At 45.2% G+C, this 19291-nt stretch overlaps 1 protein-coding gene across 1 annotated transcript in view; it reads left to right on the forward strand.

The window, feature by feature from the left end:
* The window catches only part of LOC145342316 (tripeptidyl-peptidase 2-like), a 114137-nt gene that overhangs the window by 80480 nt on the left and 14366 nt on the right, over window positions 1-19291 (forward strand). Inside the window, exons 19-23 of the mRNA XM_080187795.1 lie at window positions 777-877; window positions 1996-2092; window positions 5997-6134; window positions 6568-6812; window positions 8375-8453. Of these exons, the coding sequence (XP_080043921.1) occupies window positions 777-877; window positions 1996-2092; window positions 5997-6134; window positions 6568-6812; window positions 8375-8453 (660 nt within the window). The remainder of the gene's footprint in view (window positions 1-776; window positions 878-1995; window positions 2093-5996; window positions 6135-6567; window positions 6813-8374; window positions 8454-19291) is intronic.

The raw sequence follows: 19291 nt of genomic DNA on the forward strand, positions 1-19291 counted from the left end.
TACATCAATGACTACAATTCAAAAAGTATTTCATTGACATTAAAATACTTTGCACCACTCAGACCAGGAAAGACACTGTCAAAACTGATGTTATTTATTTCTAATGCTGCTCCCAGGACAGGCACCGCAGGACACAAAGTGAAGAGCAGAGAACAAAACAGAGGAGGAAAGTACTACACAGAAAGGGGCCAGAGGGCAGTTTTCAAAATTGTCAGAAAGAAAAGTCCGCAGTATTCTATGAAAGAACGGAGAGACAAAGTATGGCAGGGAGATTTGAAGGCCAATCTTTTGTCTAATGTCTCATCTGTAAGATGGCACCTTTAACAATGCAGCACTCCCTCGGTACTGACCCTCTGACAGTGTGGCACCCTCAGTACTGACCCTCTGACAGTGCAGCACTCCCTCAGTACTAACCCTCAGAAAGGAGGGACTGAGCAGTTCTGTATTTGAACTTTAAACCCCTGACCAGTATAGGAACTTTAGAAAGAGGTGGTCTATCCAAAGGAAAAACCCACCTCCATATTCTCGAGGCAACTAAAAATGGACAGTAGATGCAAGTCTTTCCAGTGATGTGCACGTCCAAACATGAACTATTTTTTAAATGTGTGTAAGGTCTAAGTTTAAACTATTGAAATTTATTGTCAGTGGTAGTGATGAGGATTAATGCATGCAATTCAAAAGGAAGCAGAACTTTGTGACGTCAATAGGCTGTGAAGTTAATGGGCTTAATCGGAGTGGCAGAGGCGTTAATCGCATGTATGATTTTGTTTCTCTAGCATGCATCAGAAGGCATAACACGGTTTGACACCACAGCCTCACTGAATTATGAGGAGCTCTTGCCTGTCCTGACTCTGAAAACCTGGGTGCAGACCCTTCGGTAAAGTAAATTTTACTCAAATGTGTGACAGTGTCAGACCCCCAGCTGCACTAGTGTGCATTAGCTCAATGAGTTGTTGCACTGCATTTTGTTGTATGATGCAACACCTGCTGAAGGCTTTAGCTGGCACAGCTAATTTGCTCAGCCCTGTCTCAATGGTAGCAGTCTCATCTCTGGGTCAGAATATCTTGTGTTCACGTTCTCACTGCAGATTGCTGAGAACATGATCTAGGCTGAGAATCCAGAGTGGTATTATTTTTATTGTCTCTTAGATCATAGAATCCCTACAGTGCAGAAGAAGGCTATTTGGCCCATTAAGTCTGCATTGACAATAATCCCACCCAGGCTCTATCCCCATAACCCCACATATTTATGCTGTTAATCCCCCGACACGAAAGGGCAATTTAGTCTGGCCAATCCGCCCAACTCTCAAATCTTTGGGCTGTGGGAAGAAACCTGAACCCAGAGGAAACCCATGCAGACACTGGAAGAATGTTTCCAACTCCATACAGACAGTGATCCGAGGCTGGATTTGAGCCCAGGTTCCTGGTGCTGTGAGGCAGCAGTGCTAACGACTGTGCTACCGTGTCACTAAGAAATGATACCATGGCGCAATAAAAAGGAGCAGGGGAGCCCCACCCGTGTCTGAGGGAACATTTATCCCTCAGCCAGAATCACTTAAAAAAACTGTTTATCTGGTCATTATGTCATTGCTGTTTCTGGGATTTTGCTGTGCACAGATTGGCTGCCTCATTTCCTACCTTACAACAGGAACTGCATTTCATCATTTTGTAAAACACTTTAGGACAGTTGATGTGTCAGGCACTACAGAAATGCAAGTCTTTTTAATATCTGTAGTTCTGTGCGTGCAATGAATTCCCTAAGACACAACGTGGCCCAGTGTTTGAGACAGATCAGTTTATCTTCCAAAGCATTTTTGCAATGTTTTTTTTCAGAAATGAATTGAATTTATCAACTGTGAGAAATGATGTATTCTTTTTCCAAATCTGGATCTGAAGTTGGATTTGATTTGATTTGATTTAAAGTAGAAACAAATTCATTTGTCATTTTCAGGGATGTTTAAGTGCCTTAATAAAAGGATCTAACTCTTTCTACAGGCCTATAGATGCCCAAACAAGACCCTTAGGCTCCCGTGATGTCCTGCCCAACAACAGACAACTTTATGAGCTGGTTCTAACCTACAGTTTCAGCCAGGTAACTGCTTACTGTGCAGCTGAGGATTTCTGTCAGGAGCTGTTTGTGGAGATTATGTTTGCTCACTATATGTATACTGTCTCCAGTTGCATTTGGTGTTCTCACTTCAGGTTTTTTAGTTTTTTTTAGTTTATTTATTAGTGTTACAAGTAGGTTTACATTAACACTGCAATGAAGTCACTGTGAAAATCCCTTAGTTGCTACACTCCACGCCTGTTTGGGTACACTGAGGGAGAATTTAGCATGACCAATGCATCCAACCAACACATCTTTCAGACTGTGGGAGGAAACTGGAGCACCCGGAGGAAACCCACACAGACATGGGGAGAACGTGCAGACTTCATACAGACAGTGACCCAAGGCTGGAATTGACTTCAAGTTTTTAGGTGTCCAGGTCACCAACAACCTGCTCTGGTCCCCCCCATGCTGACATTATAGTTAAGAAAGCCCACCAATGCCTCTACTTTCTCAGAAGACTAAGGAAATTTGGCATGTCAGCTATGACTCTCACCAACTTTACAGATGCACCTTTGAAAGCATTCTTTCTGATTGCATCACAGCTTGGTATGGCTCCTGCCCTGCCCAAGACCGCAAGAAACTATAAAAGGTCGTGAATGTAGCCCAGTATGACGCAAACCAGCCTCCCATCCATTGTCTCTGTCTACACTTCCTGCTGTCTCGGTAAAGCAGCTAGTATAATTAAGTACCCCATGCACCTCAGACATTCTGTCTTCCACCTTCTTCCTTCGGGAAAAAGATACAAAAGTCTGAGGTCACATACCAGACGACTCAAGAACAGCTTCTTCTCTGCTGCTGTCAGACTTTTGAATGGACTTACCTTGCATTAAGTTGATCTTTCTCTGCACTCTCTCATTTCCTTCTCTATAAATGGTTGTTTATCTGTATCTCATGCAAGAAACAATACTTTTCCCTGTATGTTATACATGTGACAATAATAAATCAAATGAAATGAACTCAGGTCCCTGGTGCTGTGAGGCAGCAGTGCTAACCATTGTGCCACCGTGCCTCCCACAAGTGGAGGAATCAGTTTGAAATCTACCACAGCTAAACTTTATATTTACTTTAAATGACTTCAGTTGTAAAGGAATTCAGGCAGGGTGTGACCATGCAAAACAAACATATACCCATTCAGTCACCAGCTATGAAAAAAGGCAATTGAAAGAGGATGTAAAAGAAATACATAAAATACTACATGGAATAGAGAAAAGTTACTCTTGAGCACTATTCAAGTTGCCTCACAACTGCAAGGTTTAGAGTTACGACTATGAACTGATAAAGAGCTGGTTGAGAACTGATGTCAAGAATTACTGATTTCATGCAGCTCGTACTGAACATGGTCTCCATTTAGTGGAGTGAAGAGAAAAGCTTTGGAATGATCCAAGAGATAACATTATGGAATTGTAATTTTCTGAGCTGGCTGTGTCTCATCTGTACTTATCACATAACTTTTATGTCCTCCTGATTGGCCCCCCAACTCCCATCACACGTCAACTTAAGAGTTATTCAAACCTGCTGCTTGTATTTCCACTTGCAGCAAGTCATGTTCACTCATCACCCTGTTGCTTCCAGTTTGACAATGCGTCAATTTTTAAATTACCATCTGGATATTCTAATCTCTCTGTGGTCTCACCCCTGCTTTTCTCGCTAGCTTTTCTCAACCGACAAAGGCCTCCATGCTCCTCCAAATCTGACCACATGCACTTGAAATGCTGTAACCTACACAGCTACAGGTCAAGAGCTGGAAAGGGAGATTAGGCTGGGTAGCTTTTTTTTGGCTGATGCAGACGTGATGAACTGAATGACCTCCTTCTGTACTGTAAGTTTTCCGTGTGCCTGTATCTGCGTGGGTTTCCTCCGGGTGCTCCGGTTTCCTCCTACAGTCTGAAAGATGTGCTGGTTAGATGCGTTGGCCATGCTAAATTCTCCCTGAATGTACCCGAACAGGCGCTGAAATGTGGTGACTAGGGGAGTTTCACAGTGACTTCGTTGCGGTATTAATGTAAGCCCACTTGTGATATGAATAAATAAACTTTATCCAACTTTATTTGCTCTACCATTGGCAGCTGTGTCTTCAACCATTTGGACACTTCAAGCTCTGCAAGTCCTTTCCTAAATCTCTCCATCACTCTTTCATTTCCTTTCAGATCTTAAAACCTACCTTTTTAACCAAGTCTTTCTTCTATTTACTGAATATCTCTATGCCAAATTAGCGCAATGCCAAATTTTGTTTGATAATCATTGCTGTGGAACACGTTTCCCTGTGTTAGTGATGCTGTATAAATACAAGTTGTTTGTGATCAGACTTTTTTGTTTTCAGCACTGTCTAATTGTATTTGTTACAAATACTAATTGGATTTATGCATCTGCAGAAAATACTGCCTGTTAAAAAAGGAAAGCTTATGTTTATATGTCCCCTTGACTCTCAGAAACACTTCAGTGCTTCAATGAAATGCACTCTGATGCACAATAACTAATTTTATCAGAGCAATAGATAAGGGAGAGACTTGATAAACAAAGGAGTCAGGGGTTATGGGAAATAGACAAGGACATGGAGTTAAGACTGCAATCAGATCAGCCATAGTTTTAGGATAAGGGATAGCAAATTTAAAACTGATGAAGAAAACTACTTCTCTCAAAGAGTGGTGAATCTGTGGAATTCAATGCATCCGAGTGTGGTGAATGCCGGAATGTTCAGTAAATTTAAGGCGGAGACAGACAGATTTTTAATTAGCAATAGGTTGAAGGGTTATGGAGAATAGGCAGGAAATTGGAGTTGATGCCAAGATGAGATCAGTCATGATTTTAATAAATGGCAGAAAAGGCTCGAGGGGCTGATTTACCTGCTCCTACTCCTAGTTGTTAGGAATAGTGGAGCAGGCTTGACTGGCCAAATGGCTTACTCCTGCATCTAACTGTTTTGTTCCTCTGAGACCTGATGCCCTCCAAGCTTCAAGTCAGTAATCGGCGCACAGTGTAAGATGCCGCATCCTTAAGATCTACCCTGCGATACAACAAAACCATAAATTTTGCCTGTACAAATGTACTGAGTGTTCAAAACCACATCATCCTACAATGCACATCACAGCAACAAGTCCATTTATGCTTCATACGAACCTCTTCCCACACCTCTTCATCTCACATCACCAACATATACTTAAATTCCTTTTCTCTTTCATGTGAATATTTAGCTTACCCTTGAATGCATCTGATACGCTACTACTCACCTCAATCAATTCGACAATTGCACTGCTCTCTGTCTGAAGAAGTTTCTCCTGAATTCCTGGTTGGATTTATTCGTGATGTTCTCTGGTTTTGGAGAGCCTCACAGTTGTAAAGATTTTCTCTCAAACCCCAGCATAATCTTAAAGATTTCTTTTGGCGTCACCATTTGTTATTCTCATTTCTGGAGAAAAAAATAGAACCTGAGCCTGTTCAGTTTTCCCTTCCTTCATAATAGGAGAGCAGACATAGCACAGTAAGGTGAGGTCTAACCAAAGTACTGTCCAAATGGAATATAACTTCCTTGCTTTTAAATTTTGTTTCTTCAGAAAATTATCCCCAATGTTCGGTTTGCTTTTTTCATGACCTTTTGAGGTGCAGTATAATTTCAGCTTGATTTGTATTAATTGCATTGTTATTTGGAGAGGAAGTTGGAGGTGATGGTGTTTCTTTGACATTACTATTCTGTTCCCCTTAATGGTTGAAGTCATAGAGGGAGGGAGTTGTCAGAAAAGTCTTGATGAGTTGATGCAGTGCATCCTGCGCATTGTACTCAGTGTTGTCACAAGGCACCGATCATAAAAGGGGTTTGCATTGAGTTTGTTTGAACTTGTTAACCATTTGCTTTTCAGTGTTAATTGCATATTGGTATGTATTGCTGCAGGCAAGGTCTGGTGAAGTGACACCCAGCTGTCCCTTACTTTCTGACTTGCTATATGAATCAGAGTACGACAGTCAACTTTGGATGCTGTTCGATCAAAACAAGAAGTTGGTGGGATCGGGTGATGCCTATCCTGACAGGGTAAGAGTGAAGGTTAAGGATGGAATAATGAAGTCTTGTGCATTCAGCTAACTGAAACAATCCTATTTCAGAATTGTGAAATTATAGTGAGGAGGCAGTTTGGCCATCTTTGCAGAAGACACTTATTAGTGAATGTACTATTGAAGGCTGACACTAGTGGTTCTGATCTTGGAAAGAGGTCCAACCAAAACACTGTCCAAATGGAATATATATTCTCTGCAGGAATAGAGGAAATGTCAGCCATACCATCAGTCTGCATTTAATTCAATAAAGTAAAAGGCCTTCTGCTATCACAGGGTGGAGTTTTCGGAAAGGGAAGGAATGAGGTAGGGGGGAAAGTAAAAAGAGGAAAAACATTTCTGTAGTTATGGAAGCTTTGGAAGGTGTTTCTCTTTTTATCCTGTTCATGAAACACTTTGCTGTTTCCTCACAGTACTCGCTGAAACTAGATAAAGGGGACTATGTGATACGCCTGCAGATTCGCCATGAGGTGCTGAGTGAGTTAGAGCATTTAAACGACCTGCCATTCCACATCAGTTACAAACTTCAAACCCCACTGAACCTGGATGTCTACCGGACTCACGTTAACGCTTTACTCAACAAGAATAAGTTTTGCTGCCTTACGCTGCCCCCAAAGTACACTATTCCATTCTACATCACTTCTTTGCCAGATGACAAGTAAGTAATTGGTACAAGGCGGGACTTTACAGAATCTGACCAATTTGAGTTTGGGAAAGTAAATATGCAACACCTCGCTGTTCAGGCACGCTGGCTGGGCTCCCAGTTCTCTGAAGCTTCCATCTGGCAAGTCCCCATGCGGGGAGCAACACTTCAGTTTCACGTGTTTTTTGAGTACTCTTAATTTTCAGTCATGTTTGTGACAATCCCAAGTTTCAATTAAAAAATAATACCTTGTTAATGACATTGCTTTTAACGACTGACTTCATATCCAAGAAGAGGTTTATACAATGATCATGTTTGATATTTTAATCATGGTAGTGACCTAATAACTGTCATACAAAGCATGAGAAAACTGCATAATATAGCTTCACTATGGAATGCCTGTCCATATTGTGATTGCTAGATTTTGAAATTGCATTCAGGCGTGCAAAAATCTTTATTTCAGATGATGCATCAAGAAAATCTTGCATTTCCTTTATCAATTCCTTGAGGTATTTTGCAAAACTTGGCAGTGAGTGAATTGATTTTGGAGTGTATTAGTCACTGTTATGTCACCAAATGAGGTAGCTGATTTATTGTCAGCAAATGAGACGACTGATCAGATAATCTGTTCTTGATGTTGGCTGAGGCACACAGCAGAGTATTGATTTAGAAACACGGTCTACACCCAATCGAGAAGAAAAGTTTCAGGCTCTTCGGAAAGAGTTATTCAATTAGTCCCACTTTCCTGGTCTGTCCCCAGAGACCTGCAAACCTGAAATATAAAAACACAGGAAATAACAAAATACATCCATCAGTACGTACAAAGAGAAAGAACAGCTTAATTAGAAGGGCTGAATAGAGCAAATAAGGGAAAACTGTTTCCACTGGCAGGAGGTTCAGTAACCCGAGGACACAGATTTAAAATAATTGCCAACAAAAGCAGGGGAGATGAAGGAAGAAAAGGAATTGCAGCGAGTTGTTCTGATCTGAAATGTTTGAAAGGGCAAGAGAAGCAGGACCAATAGTCCTCCTCCAAAGGGAATTGGATAAACAACTGAAAAGGTAAAGTTTGCAGGGGTGTGGGACAAGAACTGGGGGATTGGGACAAATTGGGTGGCTCTTTCAAAGAGCTAGCATAGGCACAATGGGCCAAATGGCCTCCTGTCCTGTTTGATTCGATGTTTCTTATGTTTCTGATACAACTGTTAGATTAGGAATTTAACAAGGAGCAATCAAAATTTTCTGGAGTTGCAGAACAGGAAGCGGTAAGAGAGAAAAATAATAATTGACGGTCCAGTCACAGTGTGAAAACTCTTTCCTAACAAGCTGTTTAGAATTTGTTCCATTCTTTAGTCTCCTTCCCATGATTGGAAGCACTTTCTTTTCCTTCTTTTTCCCGGACTTCAGCATAGGGCTGGCTTAGATTTCATTTCTCGACTCCCATTTTACATTGAACTGCCTCGAGAGCGGGGGACAGATCATTTGTACATTCCTAGTCTTTTCTGTTTCCAAAATGTGTTTATGTCTCAGTATGCGACATACAACGAGTGGAATTAATTTGATCTTTTCTCCTCCAGAGTTCCCAAAGGAGTTGAAATTGGCTGCCAGCTAATGGGGACACTCACGCTTTCTAAAACGGAAATGGGCAAGAAAGCTGTAAGTCTTGTTGTTATTCAAGTCATGCAAGCACTGCCCAACCTACTCTCCTTTGATCTGCTGATCATGTTTGTTCCTTAACGAGGGTTGACGTCTGTTATGCATTCACACAAACTGCTGGCAGGTTTAGCTCTTTCCTGTTGCGTGTGTATAGGAACATGGGACCAGTGGGAGGACATTTAGTCCCTCTGGCCGTTTCTGAGACTCTGTTAGATCAAGTTTGATCTGAACCTCAATTAGCTTTGTTTATTTGCCTTTGTTCCATCTCACTTTATATCCTTACTTGTAAAATAACTATTTCCTTCAATTTTCAATTGATACTCAACGTCCATAATCTTTTGGAAGAAAGAAGCCCAGATTGCCACGAGCCTTTATGTGAAAAAATGATTTTACTGTTGGTGATCTAGCTCCATTTTTATGATTTTGCTAAAAAAGGTCATATTCAATTTTGCTTCTCTCATTCTCTGCGTCTCTCTCTATCTTTAAATCTGAAATATAAAGCTAGTCTCAGTAATGACCATGGCAACTATCATCAAGTGTTACAAACACCCATCTGATTCACTAATTTCCCTTTAGGGAAGGAAATCTGCCTGGTCTGGCCTACACAGATGACTCCAGATCCATAGCAATGTGGTTGACTCTTTAATGTCCTCTGAAATGGAGGGCAGTTAGGGATGGGCAATGAATGCTGGCCCAGCCAGCCATGCCCATATCCCATAAATGAATTTTTAAAAAAATGACCCTTCTAGGACCAGAATTTCATGATTCTGTTTATTTTTCTGTGAAACCACAAGCTCAGCTTCTTGTTGTTAACCAGCCACTGATTTAAAGTTTATTTATTAGTGTCACGAGTACGCTTACATTAACACTGCAGTGAAGTCACTGTGAAAATCCCCTAGTCTCTAGCGCTTGTTCGGGTACACTGAGGGAGAATTTAGCATGGCCAATGCACCTAATCTTTCAGATGGTGGGAGGAAATTGGAGCACCCCAAGGAAACCCATGCAGACACTTAGACAGGTTGCAGAGCTGGGCCGAGAGGTGGCGGATGGAGTTTAATGCAGAGAAGTGTGAGGTAATTCATTTTGGTAGGAGTAACAGATGTGTTGAGTATAGGGCTAATGGGAGGACTTTGAATAGTGTGAAGGAGCAGAGGGATCTAGGTGTATGTGTACATAGATCCCTGAAAGTTGGGAATCAAGTAGATAAGGTTGTTAAGAAGGCATACGGTGTCTTGGCGTTTATTGGTAGGGGGATTGAATTTAGGAGTCGCAGCGTCATGTTGCAACTGTACACAACTCTGGTGCGGCCGCACTTGGAGTACTGTGTGCAGTTCTGGTCCCCACATTACAGGAAGGACGTGGAGGCTTTGGAGAGGGTGCAGAGGAGGTTTACCAGGATGTTGCCTGGTATGGAGGGGAGGTCCTATGAGGAGAGACTGAGGGATTTGGGGTTGTTTTCGCTGGAAAGAAGGAGGCTAAGAGGGGATCTTATTGAAACGTATAAGGTGATTAGAGGTTTAGATAGGGTGGATAGTGATAGCCTTTTTCCTCAGATGGAGAAAGCTAGCACGAGGGGGCATGACTTTAAATTAAGGGGGGGTAGTTATAGGACGGATGTCAGGGGTTGGTTCTTTACCCAGAGGGTGGTGAGGGACTGGAATGCCCTGCCTGCTGCAGTTGTAAATGTGCCTAGTTTGGGGGCATTTAAGAGATCTGTGGATAGGTTTATGGATGAAAAGGGATTGGTTTAGATTAGTGGGTCAGTGTTTTTTTTTAAAAAACTGGTCGGCGCAACATCGTGGGCTGAAGGGCCTGTTCTGCGCTGTAATGTTCTATGTTCTATGTTCAGACACGGGGAGAATGTGAGACAGTGACCCAAACTGGGAATCGAACCGAGGTCTCTGGCGCTGAGAGGTTGCAGTGTTAACCACTTGTGCCAACATAGCCAGGGTCAATAACAGACCTACTTTAGATTATCTGTCCCTGTGCTGCTATAACTCAGATGGCAAACTGGATTGGAGACTGTCCCTTGAAGGGGGTGAAGAGCTGTTTGCACTGAACAAACCTATTTGTGATATAATGGAACCTCCCCAGAATCATTCGACAAACTAAACTGTGCAAATGGCTTTTGTAGACACAGATGTTGAATTCTGATTGTATTCTGTTTGTGTTTATGATTCATTCTGGCTGGTTAAAGGTTTCATGGCTGCAGGTGGTTGCTCCATTAGGAAGTAAACTTCACGGTTCTGTTCACTGAGTGATTACCCAACCATACTGTCTGCACCTGGAAACCCGCGTCAAGCCTTTGCTCGTTTCAATAGCTTGCTGAGGTGAAGGAGGACTTCACTGAGAAACAGGGGTGGTATTCCTCTAATATAAAAGCAAAATACTGCTGGAAATGTGGAAACATTCAGCAGGTCTGGCAGCATCTGTGGAAAGAGAATCAAAATGAATGTTTCTGCTCTGTTGGCACCTGGTGACATTTATATAGCACCTTTAAATGTAGTAAAACGTCCCAAGACACTTCACAGGTGGGTTATCAGAAGAGACACAGAAGCAGAAATCCTATTCTTCAGGGGTCATACCCAGAAAGTACCCCAGAAGTCTCCATGCAAGAGCTGCAGGGCAAATGCTTGGAAAGTTAAACTTCTGTGGGCAATTATCCTGTACCTGTAACTGAAACTCTGATTTAAATTGGAGACTACAGATGGTCTGAATCTCTTAGGTGAATAATTACCCAAGAAAGGTTAGAAAGGTGGAACACACTTTGAACTCCTGTGTAATTATGGTGCTGAATCCCACCCCTGACTGCCCCTCCACACCATCCCAATTAATCCCCACACCCCTCGCCATTTCCCACTACCCTCACCATCCTGAGACAACACTCCACACTGCCTCACCCCCAGTACTGCCTCCCTCCCACCCACCGACTACCCTCCCCCAACTACCCTCCCCCCACCACACTCCTGCCCAACCACCCTCCCCCTCCACCTGCCTTCCCTCAATTCCCCTTCCCGAACCCCCTCCTCATGACCCCCTGACCCCCCTCCCACCGACCCTCCTCCCCTGACCCCGCTTCCCTTGACCCCCCACCCCCCTCCCGCCAACCCTCCTCCCCCCTTCTGCCAGCCCTTCTCCCCCAAACCCCCTCCCCTTCCACATGCCCTCCCACCCCCTCACCTGCCCTCCCTCCCCCTGACTTTTCCCCCTCCTAACCACCCATCCCTCACTGTCGAGCATCACCCCACCGCCACTGACAAGCCCCCCCGCCCCCAACCACTGACAAGCCTTCTCCCCCGCCTTCCCCGATGACGACTTTGCCCCAATATCTCAACTACCTACCCAGAAACCTCTCACCTACTTAGCTGACTTTTCCCTGGTTTCTTGGTGAGGCTGGAAGCTTTGGACACGGCTAGTGCTGTAAAGTGGCTTCACTTACCCTGACACTGCTGAGCTGCACTGGATGGTGTCCGGACTTGCTCCTGTGCAGGCCGGTGTCACAATGTTGGATGAGAAATATGCAGCTCCACACTAAGGTAAGTGAAAAAGGACTGGAGCAGCAGTCCAACTGTGATTACCTGTCCATGGAATTTCTGGCCTTCTAGAACAGAGGAAAAGAGTAACGTTTAGGAAAAATCTGAAAGGAGCAGAGAGAGATCATGAGGTTTACAAAGGGAATTCCAGAGCTTGGGCACAGGCAACCAACAACATTTATCAGCTTGCAATGTGAGGGCCACAGTAATGTAGAGCCTGCACAGTTAGTGATCTGTTAGTATGTGATAGTTGGCAAATTGTGCGGAGGGTGTGGAAAGTCTGCAGAAGGATCTAGATAGGCTGGGCGAATGGGCCAGGAAATGGCAAATGGAATTTAATGTTGGCAAGTGTGAGGTGGTCCACTTTGGTAGGAAGAATGGTAGGAAGGACTATTACTTACATGGCGAAAAACTGCAGCAGGCGACGGTGCAGAGGGACCTCGGGGTCCTTGTGCATGAGTCGCAAAAACCCAGCTTGCAGGTGCAGCAGGTGGTCAGGAAGGCGAATGGGATGCTGGCCTTCATAGCGAGGGGGATTGAATGTAAAAGTAGGGAGGTCTTGCTGCAGCTGTATAGGGCATTGGTGAGGCCGCAGCTGGAGTACTGTGTGCAGTTTTGGGCGCCGCACCTGCGCAAGGATATTTTGGCCCTGGAGGGAGTGCAGAGGAGGTTTACTAGGCTGATACCGGAGTTGAGGGGATTGAGCTATGAGGAGAGGCTGAATAAACTAGGCTTGTACTCGTTAGAGTTTAGAAGAATGAGGGGAGATCTCATTGAGACGTATAAGATGATGAATGGGATGGATAGGATAGAGGTGGAGAGACTCTTCCCGCTCAAAAAAGACAGTAGGACTAGGGGGCACAGCCTCAAGATAAAGGGGAGGCGGTTTAGAACGGAGTTGAGGAGGAACTTCTTCACTCAAAGGGTGGTGAATCTCTGGAATTCTCTGCCCGTTGAAGTGGTGGAGGCTGCCTCGCTAAATATTTTTAAGAAACGGGTTGATGGGTTCTTGATAAGAGAGGGGATTAAGGGTTATGGGGAGAGGGCGGGAAAGTGGAACTGAGCCACGACAGATCAGCCATGATCTTATTGAATGGCGGGGCAGGCTCGAAGGGCTAGATGGCCTACTCCTGCTCCTATTTCTTATGTTCTTATGTTCTTGGTGTCAGATAACAGGTTTGGCAGAAAGCTTAATCATTCGGTTTGATGGACTTTGCACTGTTCTGGGGGTTTGAGGCAGTGCTGTAAAATTGCAAGGTATTCTATGGACCTCATTCTCCACTTTCCTCCCTCCCTTCGCACCCCACCACCCTCAGTTCTCCATTTGTATCCTAAATTTCAAAAAAAATTATTTATATAAATAAATACTCCCAATGCAAAGCTTGGCAAAGCATGCATCGGGGAGGTGATGTCCTAGTGGTATTATCGCTGGACTATTAATCCAGAAACTCAGTTAATGTTCTGGGGACCTGGGTTCAAATCCCATCATGGCAGATGGTGGAACTTGAATCTGTTGACGCCCATTACCAACTGTTGGAAAAGTCCATCTGATTCACTAAATCCTTTAGGGAAGGAAACCTGCCGTCCTTACCTGGATAAAAGCAAATTACTGTGGATGCTGGTATCTGAAACCAAATGTGAAAATGCTGAAAAATCTCAGTAGGTCTGACAGCATCAGTAAAGAGAGAAAAAAGCAGACGTTTCAAGTCCAGATGACCCTTTGCCAAAGCTAAAAGACAGAGAAAATGGGAGATATTTATACCGCAGGATGAGGGAATGAAAGATGAGTCATAGCCACAAAACAAGGGGAAAGACTGCTAATGGCTGTCCTTAGAGAGAGTAGAAGATGTGAATGGCCAAATGGCAGAGAAGCTGAAATCAGAGGGTAAACTGACAGATGAAGGGGGGAGGGTGAGTGGGAGAGATGTAAAATGGGGGAAAGGGAATGCAGAGGGAGAGGAAAAGTAAGGAAAGAGGGATAATATATAGGGAAAGAGTGGGAGGGGAACAAAAATGAAAAGAGAGACAATAAAGAAGTAAAAGGTAGCAAACAGTTAAAAATTAAATAAAGTGAAAACAAAAGGGTCGAGGTGGGGTAGAGCGAATCATCTGAAGTTGTTGAATTCATTGTTGAGACCAGAAGGCTGTAAAGGGCTCAGCCAGAAGATAAGATGCTGTTCTCCAGTTTGTGTTGAGCTTCACTGGAACACCGCAACAGGCCAAAGGACAGACATGTGGACATGGGAGCAGAATTGTGTGTTAAAGCAAGCAACCAGAAGGTCAGGGTCCTGATTGTGCACAAAGGTGCTCACAGCAAAGCGATCATCCAGTTTATGTTTGGTCTGTCCAGTATAGAGGAGACCACTTTGGGAGCATCAAATGCAATGCACCAAATTGAAAGAGGTGCAAGTGAAACACTGTTCACCCTGGAATGAATGTTTTGGAACTTGGATGGTAAGCGTGAAAGAGGTAGGAGAAGATGTTACACCTGCAATTGCATGGGAAAGTGCCATGCATTACGGGAGATAGAACATAGAACATAGAACACTACAGCACAAACAGGCCCTTCGGCCCACAAGTTGCGCCGACCACATCACCTACCAACCTACAGACCTATCTATAACCCTCAATCTCATTAAACCCCATATACTCATCCAGAAGTCTTTTAAAAGACCCCAGCGAGTTCGCCTCCACCACCACTGACGGCAGCCGATTCCATTCACTCACCACCCTCTGAGTGAAAAACTTACCCCTAACATCACTTCTGAACCTCCCTCCCCGCACCTTAAACCTGTGTCCTCTCGTAGCGACCATTTCAAACCGGGGAAATAGCCTCTGAGAGTCCACCCTATCTATTCCTCTCAACATTTTGTAAACTTCTATCAGGTCGCCTCTCAACCTTCGTCTCTCCAGGGAAAAGAGTCCCAGCTCCCTCAACCTAACTTCATAAGGCATGCCTCCCAGTCCAGGCAACATCCTTGTAAATCTCCTCTGCACCCTTTCAATAGCTTCTACATCTTTCCTATAGTGAGGCGACCAGAACTGCGCACAATACTCCAAATGAGGCCTGACAAGGGTCTTATAAAGTTCCAGCATTACCTCCCGACTCCTAAACTCAATCCCTCGATTAATGAAGGCCAGTACACCATACGCCTTCTTGACCACCTCCTCCACCTGCGAGGCCGATTTAAGAGTCCTGTGGACCCGGACCCCAAGATCCTTCTGCTCCTCAACACTACTCAGACTTCTGCCCTTAATAGTGTACTCGTTCATCCCGTTGGTTCTGCCAAAATGGACGACAACACATTTATCCGCGTTGAAGTCCATCTGCCACTTCTCCGCCCAGTCCTGCATCCTATCTATGTCCTGCTGCAACTTTTGCCATCCTTCCAGATCATCCACAACACCACCGACCTTCGTGTCATCAGCGAACTTACTTACCCATCCCTCCACTTCCTCATCCAGGTCATTTATGAAAATGACAAACAACAAGGGTCCCAGAACAGATCCTTGAGGCACTCCGCTGGTGACTGACCTCCATTCAGAAAAAGCCCCATCCACAACCACTCTCTGCCTTCTGCAGGCAAGCCAGTTCTGGATCCACAAGGCCAAAGGCCCTTGGATCCCATGCCCTCTCACCTTCTCAAGAAGTCTTGCATGGGGGACCTTATCAAACGCCTTGCTGAAGTCCATGTACACTACGTCCACGGCACTTCCTTCGTCAATGTGTTCAGTCACATTATCGAAGAACTCAACTAGGCTTGTAAGGCACGACCTGCCCTTGACAAATCCATGCTGACTATTCCTGATCATGTCAAACCTCTCCAAATGTTCGTAAATCTTGTCCCTCAGAAGCCTCTCCATCAGCTTACCAACCACTGAGGTCAGACTCACCGGTCGGTAATTTCCCGGGCTATCTCTGTTCCCTTTCTTAAAAATAGGAACTACATCCGCAATCCTCTGGAACCTCTCCCGTCTCCATTGACGACGCAAAGATCATCGCCAGGGGCTCTGCAATCTCTTCCCTCGCCTCCCACAGTATCCTGGGGTACATCCCATCTGGTCCCGGCGACTTATCTACCTTGATAGAATTCAAAAGTTCCAACACATCCTCCTCCTTAATATTCACGTACTCAATCCTTTCCATCTGCTGCAAATCCATAACAAAATCTCCCAGATCGGCTTCCACCGTGAATACTGAGGCGAAGTACTCGTTAAGCACCTCCGCCATTTCTTCTGGTTCCACACAAACCTTTCCCCCCTCACCTTTTATCGGTCCTATCCCTTCTCTTCTTATCCTTTTACCTTTCACATATTTATAGAAGGCCTTGGGATTCTCCTTAATCTTACTCGCCAAGGTCTTCTCATGACCCCTTCTGGCTCTCCTAATTTCCCTTTTAAGTTCCCTCCTACAGTCCTTATACTCCTCAAGATCTTTAACATCTCCTAATTCCCTGAACCTCTTGTACACCTTCCTTTTCTTCCTGACTAGGTTCAACACATCCTTTGTGCACCACGGTTCCCTCGACCCACCAAAACCCCCTCGTCTCATCGGAACGTTGTCATTCAGAGCTCCAGACACACATTCCTTGAATATCTGCCACCTTCCTTCGGTACTTTTCCCTAAGAACGCCTCCTTCCAGTTTATTTGTCCAAGTAACTTCCTGACTTCTTCGTATCTCCCCTTACCCCAGACAAACACCTTCCTAGCCTGCCTGATCCTATCTCGTTCCAACGCAATTGTGAAGGAGATAGAATTATGGTCACCATATCCAAGATGCTCTCCTACCGAAAGATCCATCACCTGCCCTGGTTCATTCGCCAGTACCAGGTCAAGTACAGCCTCTCCCCTCGTAGGCTTGTCCACATACTGCGTCAGGAAACCCTCCTGAACACACCTAACAAACTCCTCCCCATCTATACCCCTTACCCTAGGGATATTCCAGTCGATGTTTGGGAAATTGAAGTCTCCCATCACGACAACTCTGTTATTAAAACATCTCTCCAGAATCTGTTTCCCTATTTGCACTTCAACTTCCCTGTCACTATTGGGCGGCCTATAGATTACACCCAGCAAAGTTTTTGACCCTTTGCTGTTCCTAACTTCCACCCACAGAGATTCTGTAGACAATCCCTCCACGACATCCTCTTTCTCTGTAGCCATGACACTATCCCTGATCAACAGTGCCACGCCACCACCCCTTCTGCCACCCTCCCTGTCCTTCCTGAAGCACCTGAAGCCTGGCACCTGAAGTACCCAGTCCTGTCCCTGAGACATCCAAGTCTCCGTAATGGCCACCACATCACAATCCCAAACAGCTATCCACGCCCTAAGCTCATCTACCTTATTCACTATACTCCTTGCATTAAAATATATACACTTCAGCCCCTCAGTCTGGGCATTTCCCATCTCCACCACCTGTCTAACCTCCCTCGCATACTGCCTGCGGTCCTCCCCTACCTGGGAGCGAACCTCCTCCGTCCCAGTTTCCCCAACACAGTTCCCTCCCCCCATCCTTTCTAGTTTAAAGTCCCCCCGGTAGCCTTAGCCAGTCTTCCCGCCAAGATACTAGTCCCCCTGGTATTTAAGTGCCACCCGTCCCTACTATAGAGGTCCCACCTACCCCTAAAGAGGTCCCAGTGATCTAGGAACCGAAATCCCTGCCCTCTACACCAGTCCCTCAGCCACGCATTCACCCTCCACCTCATTTCATTTCTTCCCTCATTCTCCCTTGGCACAGGCAGCAATCCTGAGATTACTACCTTCGCTTTTCTCTTCCTCAGCTGCCTACCCAGTTCCCTATAGTCCTTTTTCACAAGTGCCTCCCTCTTCTTACCTACATCAGTAGTACCTATATGTACTACTACCTCCGGTTCCTCACCCTCCCCTTTCAGGATGTCTGGGACCCGCCCAGAGACATCCTGGATCCCAGCCCCAGGGAGACAAACCACCATCCGCGACTCCCTTCTACGTCCACAAAAACGCCTGTCTGCGCCCCTCACTGTGGAGTCCCCTATTAATACTACCTTTCTGCTTCCCTTTTTGATTTTTTGGCTCACTGGCTCAGCTCCAGAGAGCTGGCCATCGCTTCCTCCCTCAGATGAGCTGTCCCCCCCAGTAGTACTCAGGCCGGAGTACTTATTTTGAAGGGGGACATCCACCGGAGTGCTCCCCATCACCCGTGTTTTCCCCTTCCTAATGGTAACCCAAGTGCCCTCATCCCGTTGCCCTGGTGTGACTACCTGCTGGTAGCTCCTTTCTATAACGTCCTCACTCTCCCTAACTAGCCGAAGGTCCTCGAGCTGCATTTGCAGCTCCTTAACCTGGTTTCGTAGGGCCTGCAACTCCACACACCGAGCACAGGTGTGGATGTCTGGCAGGCCAGGAGCCTCCAAGACCTCCCACATGTTGCATTGGCAACAACATACAGGTCTCACACTCATATTTACCCCTTATAGCAACCCAAAGGAAAAAAGGAAAAAAAAACTTACAACTTACCTTATCTCTTTGGCCCCGTGAGCCAAAGCACTTACAGCACACACAAATACAAAAGCAGTCTTACCAGCTCTCAGACAGAGCCCCTCTCTCTCTCTCTTTTTTTTTTAGGTTAGGGGAGGGGGGAGGGCTGGGATACTTTTGGGTATAGTGGAGGAGTGGACCAGGTTATCCCTGAGGTAACGGCCTCTGCAGAATACTGTCAGAGGGAGTGAAGGGAAGATGTGTTTGGTGGTGGCATCATGCTGGAGTTGGCGAAAATGGCGGAAGATTATGCTTTGTATTCAGAGGCTGGTGGGGTGAAATGTGAGAACTACTCCTTTACTGGTACATCGTAGTATCCTTGTTTTGGGAGGGAGAGAAAGGGATGAGGGTTGTGGCACAGGAGATGGACCGCACGTTGTTGAGGGCCCTGTTGACAACTGTACATGGGAATCCATGGTTGAGGAAGAAGGAGCACATATTAGAAGCACCACTTCAAAAGTGACATCATTGGAACCAATGCGATGGAGGCAAAGGAGCTGAGAGAAAGGGATGGAGTCCTTACAGAATGTAGAGTGTGAAGAGCTATAGCTCAGATAGCTGTGGGAGTCAGTAAGCTTGTACTGGATATTGATAGATAGTCTATTGCCAGAATGGAGACCGAAAGATCAAGAAAGGGACGTATCTGAGATGGACCAGGTGAAGGCGAAGGCGATGGAGGGTTGGAAACTGGAAGCAAAGTTGATTCATTTTCCAGGTCGGGATAAGAGCATGAAGTGGCACCAAAATAGTCATTGATGTACCAGTAAAGGAGTTGTGGGAGGGGA

Source organism: Carcharhinus amblyrhynchos, chromosome 4 (genome assembly GCF_965287045.1).
Source record: "Carcharhinus amblyrhynchos chromosome 4, sCarAmb.v2.hapA, whole genome shotgun sequence".
In the NCBI taxonomy this organism is placed as follows: domain Eukaryota; kingdom Metazoa; phylum Chordata; class Chondrichthyes; order Carcharhiniformes; family Carcharhinidae; genus Carcharhinus; species Carcharhinus amblyrhynchos.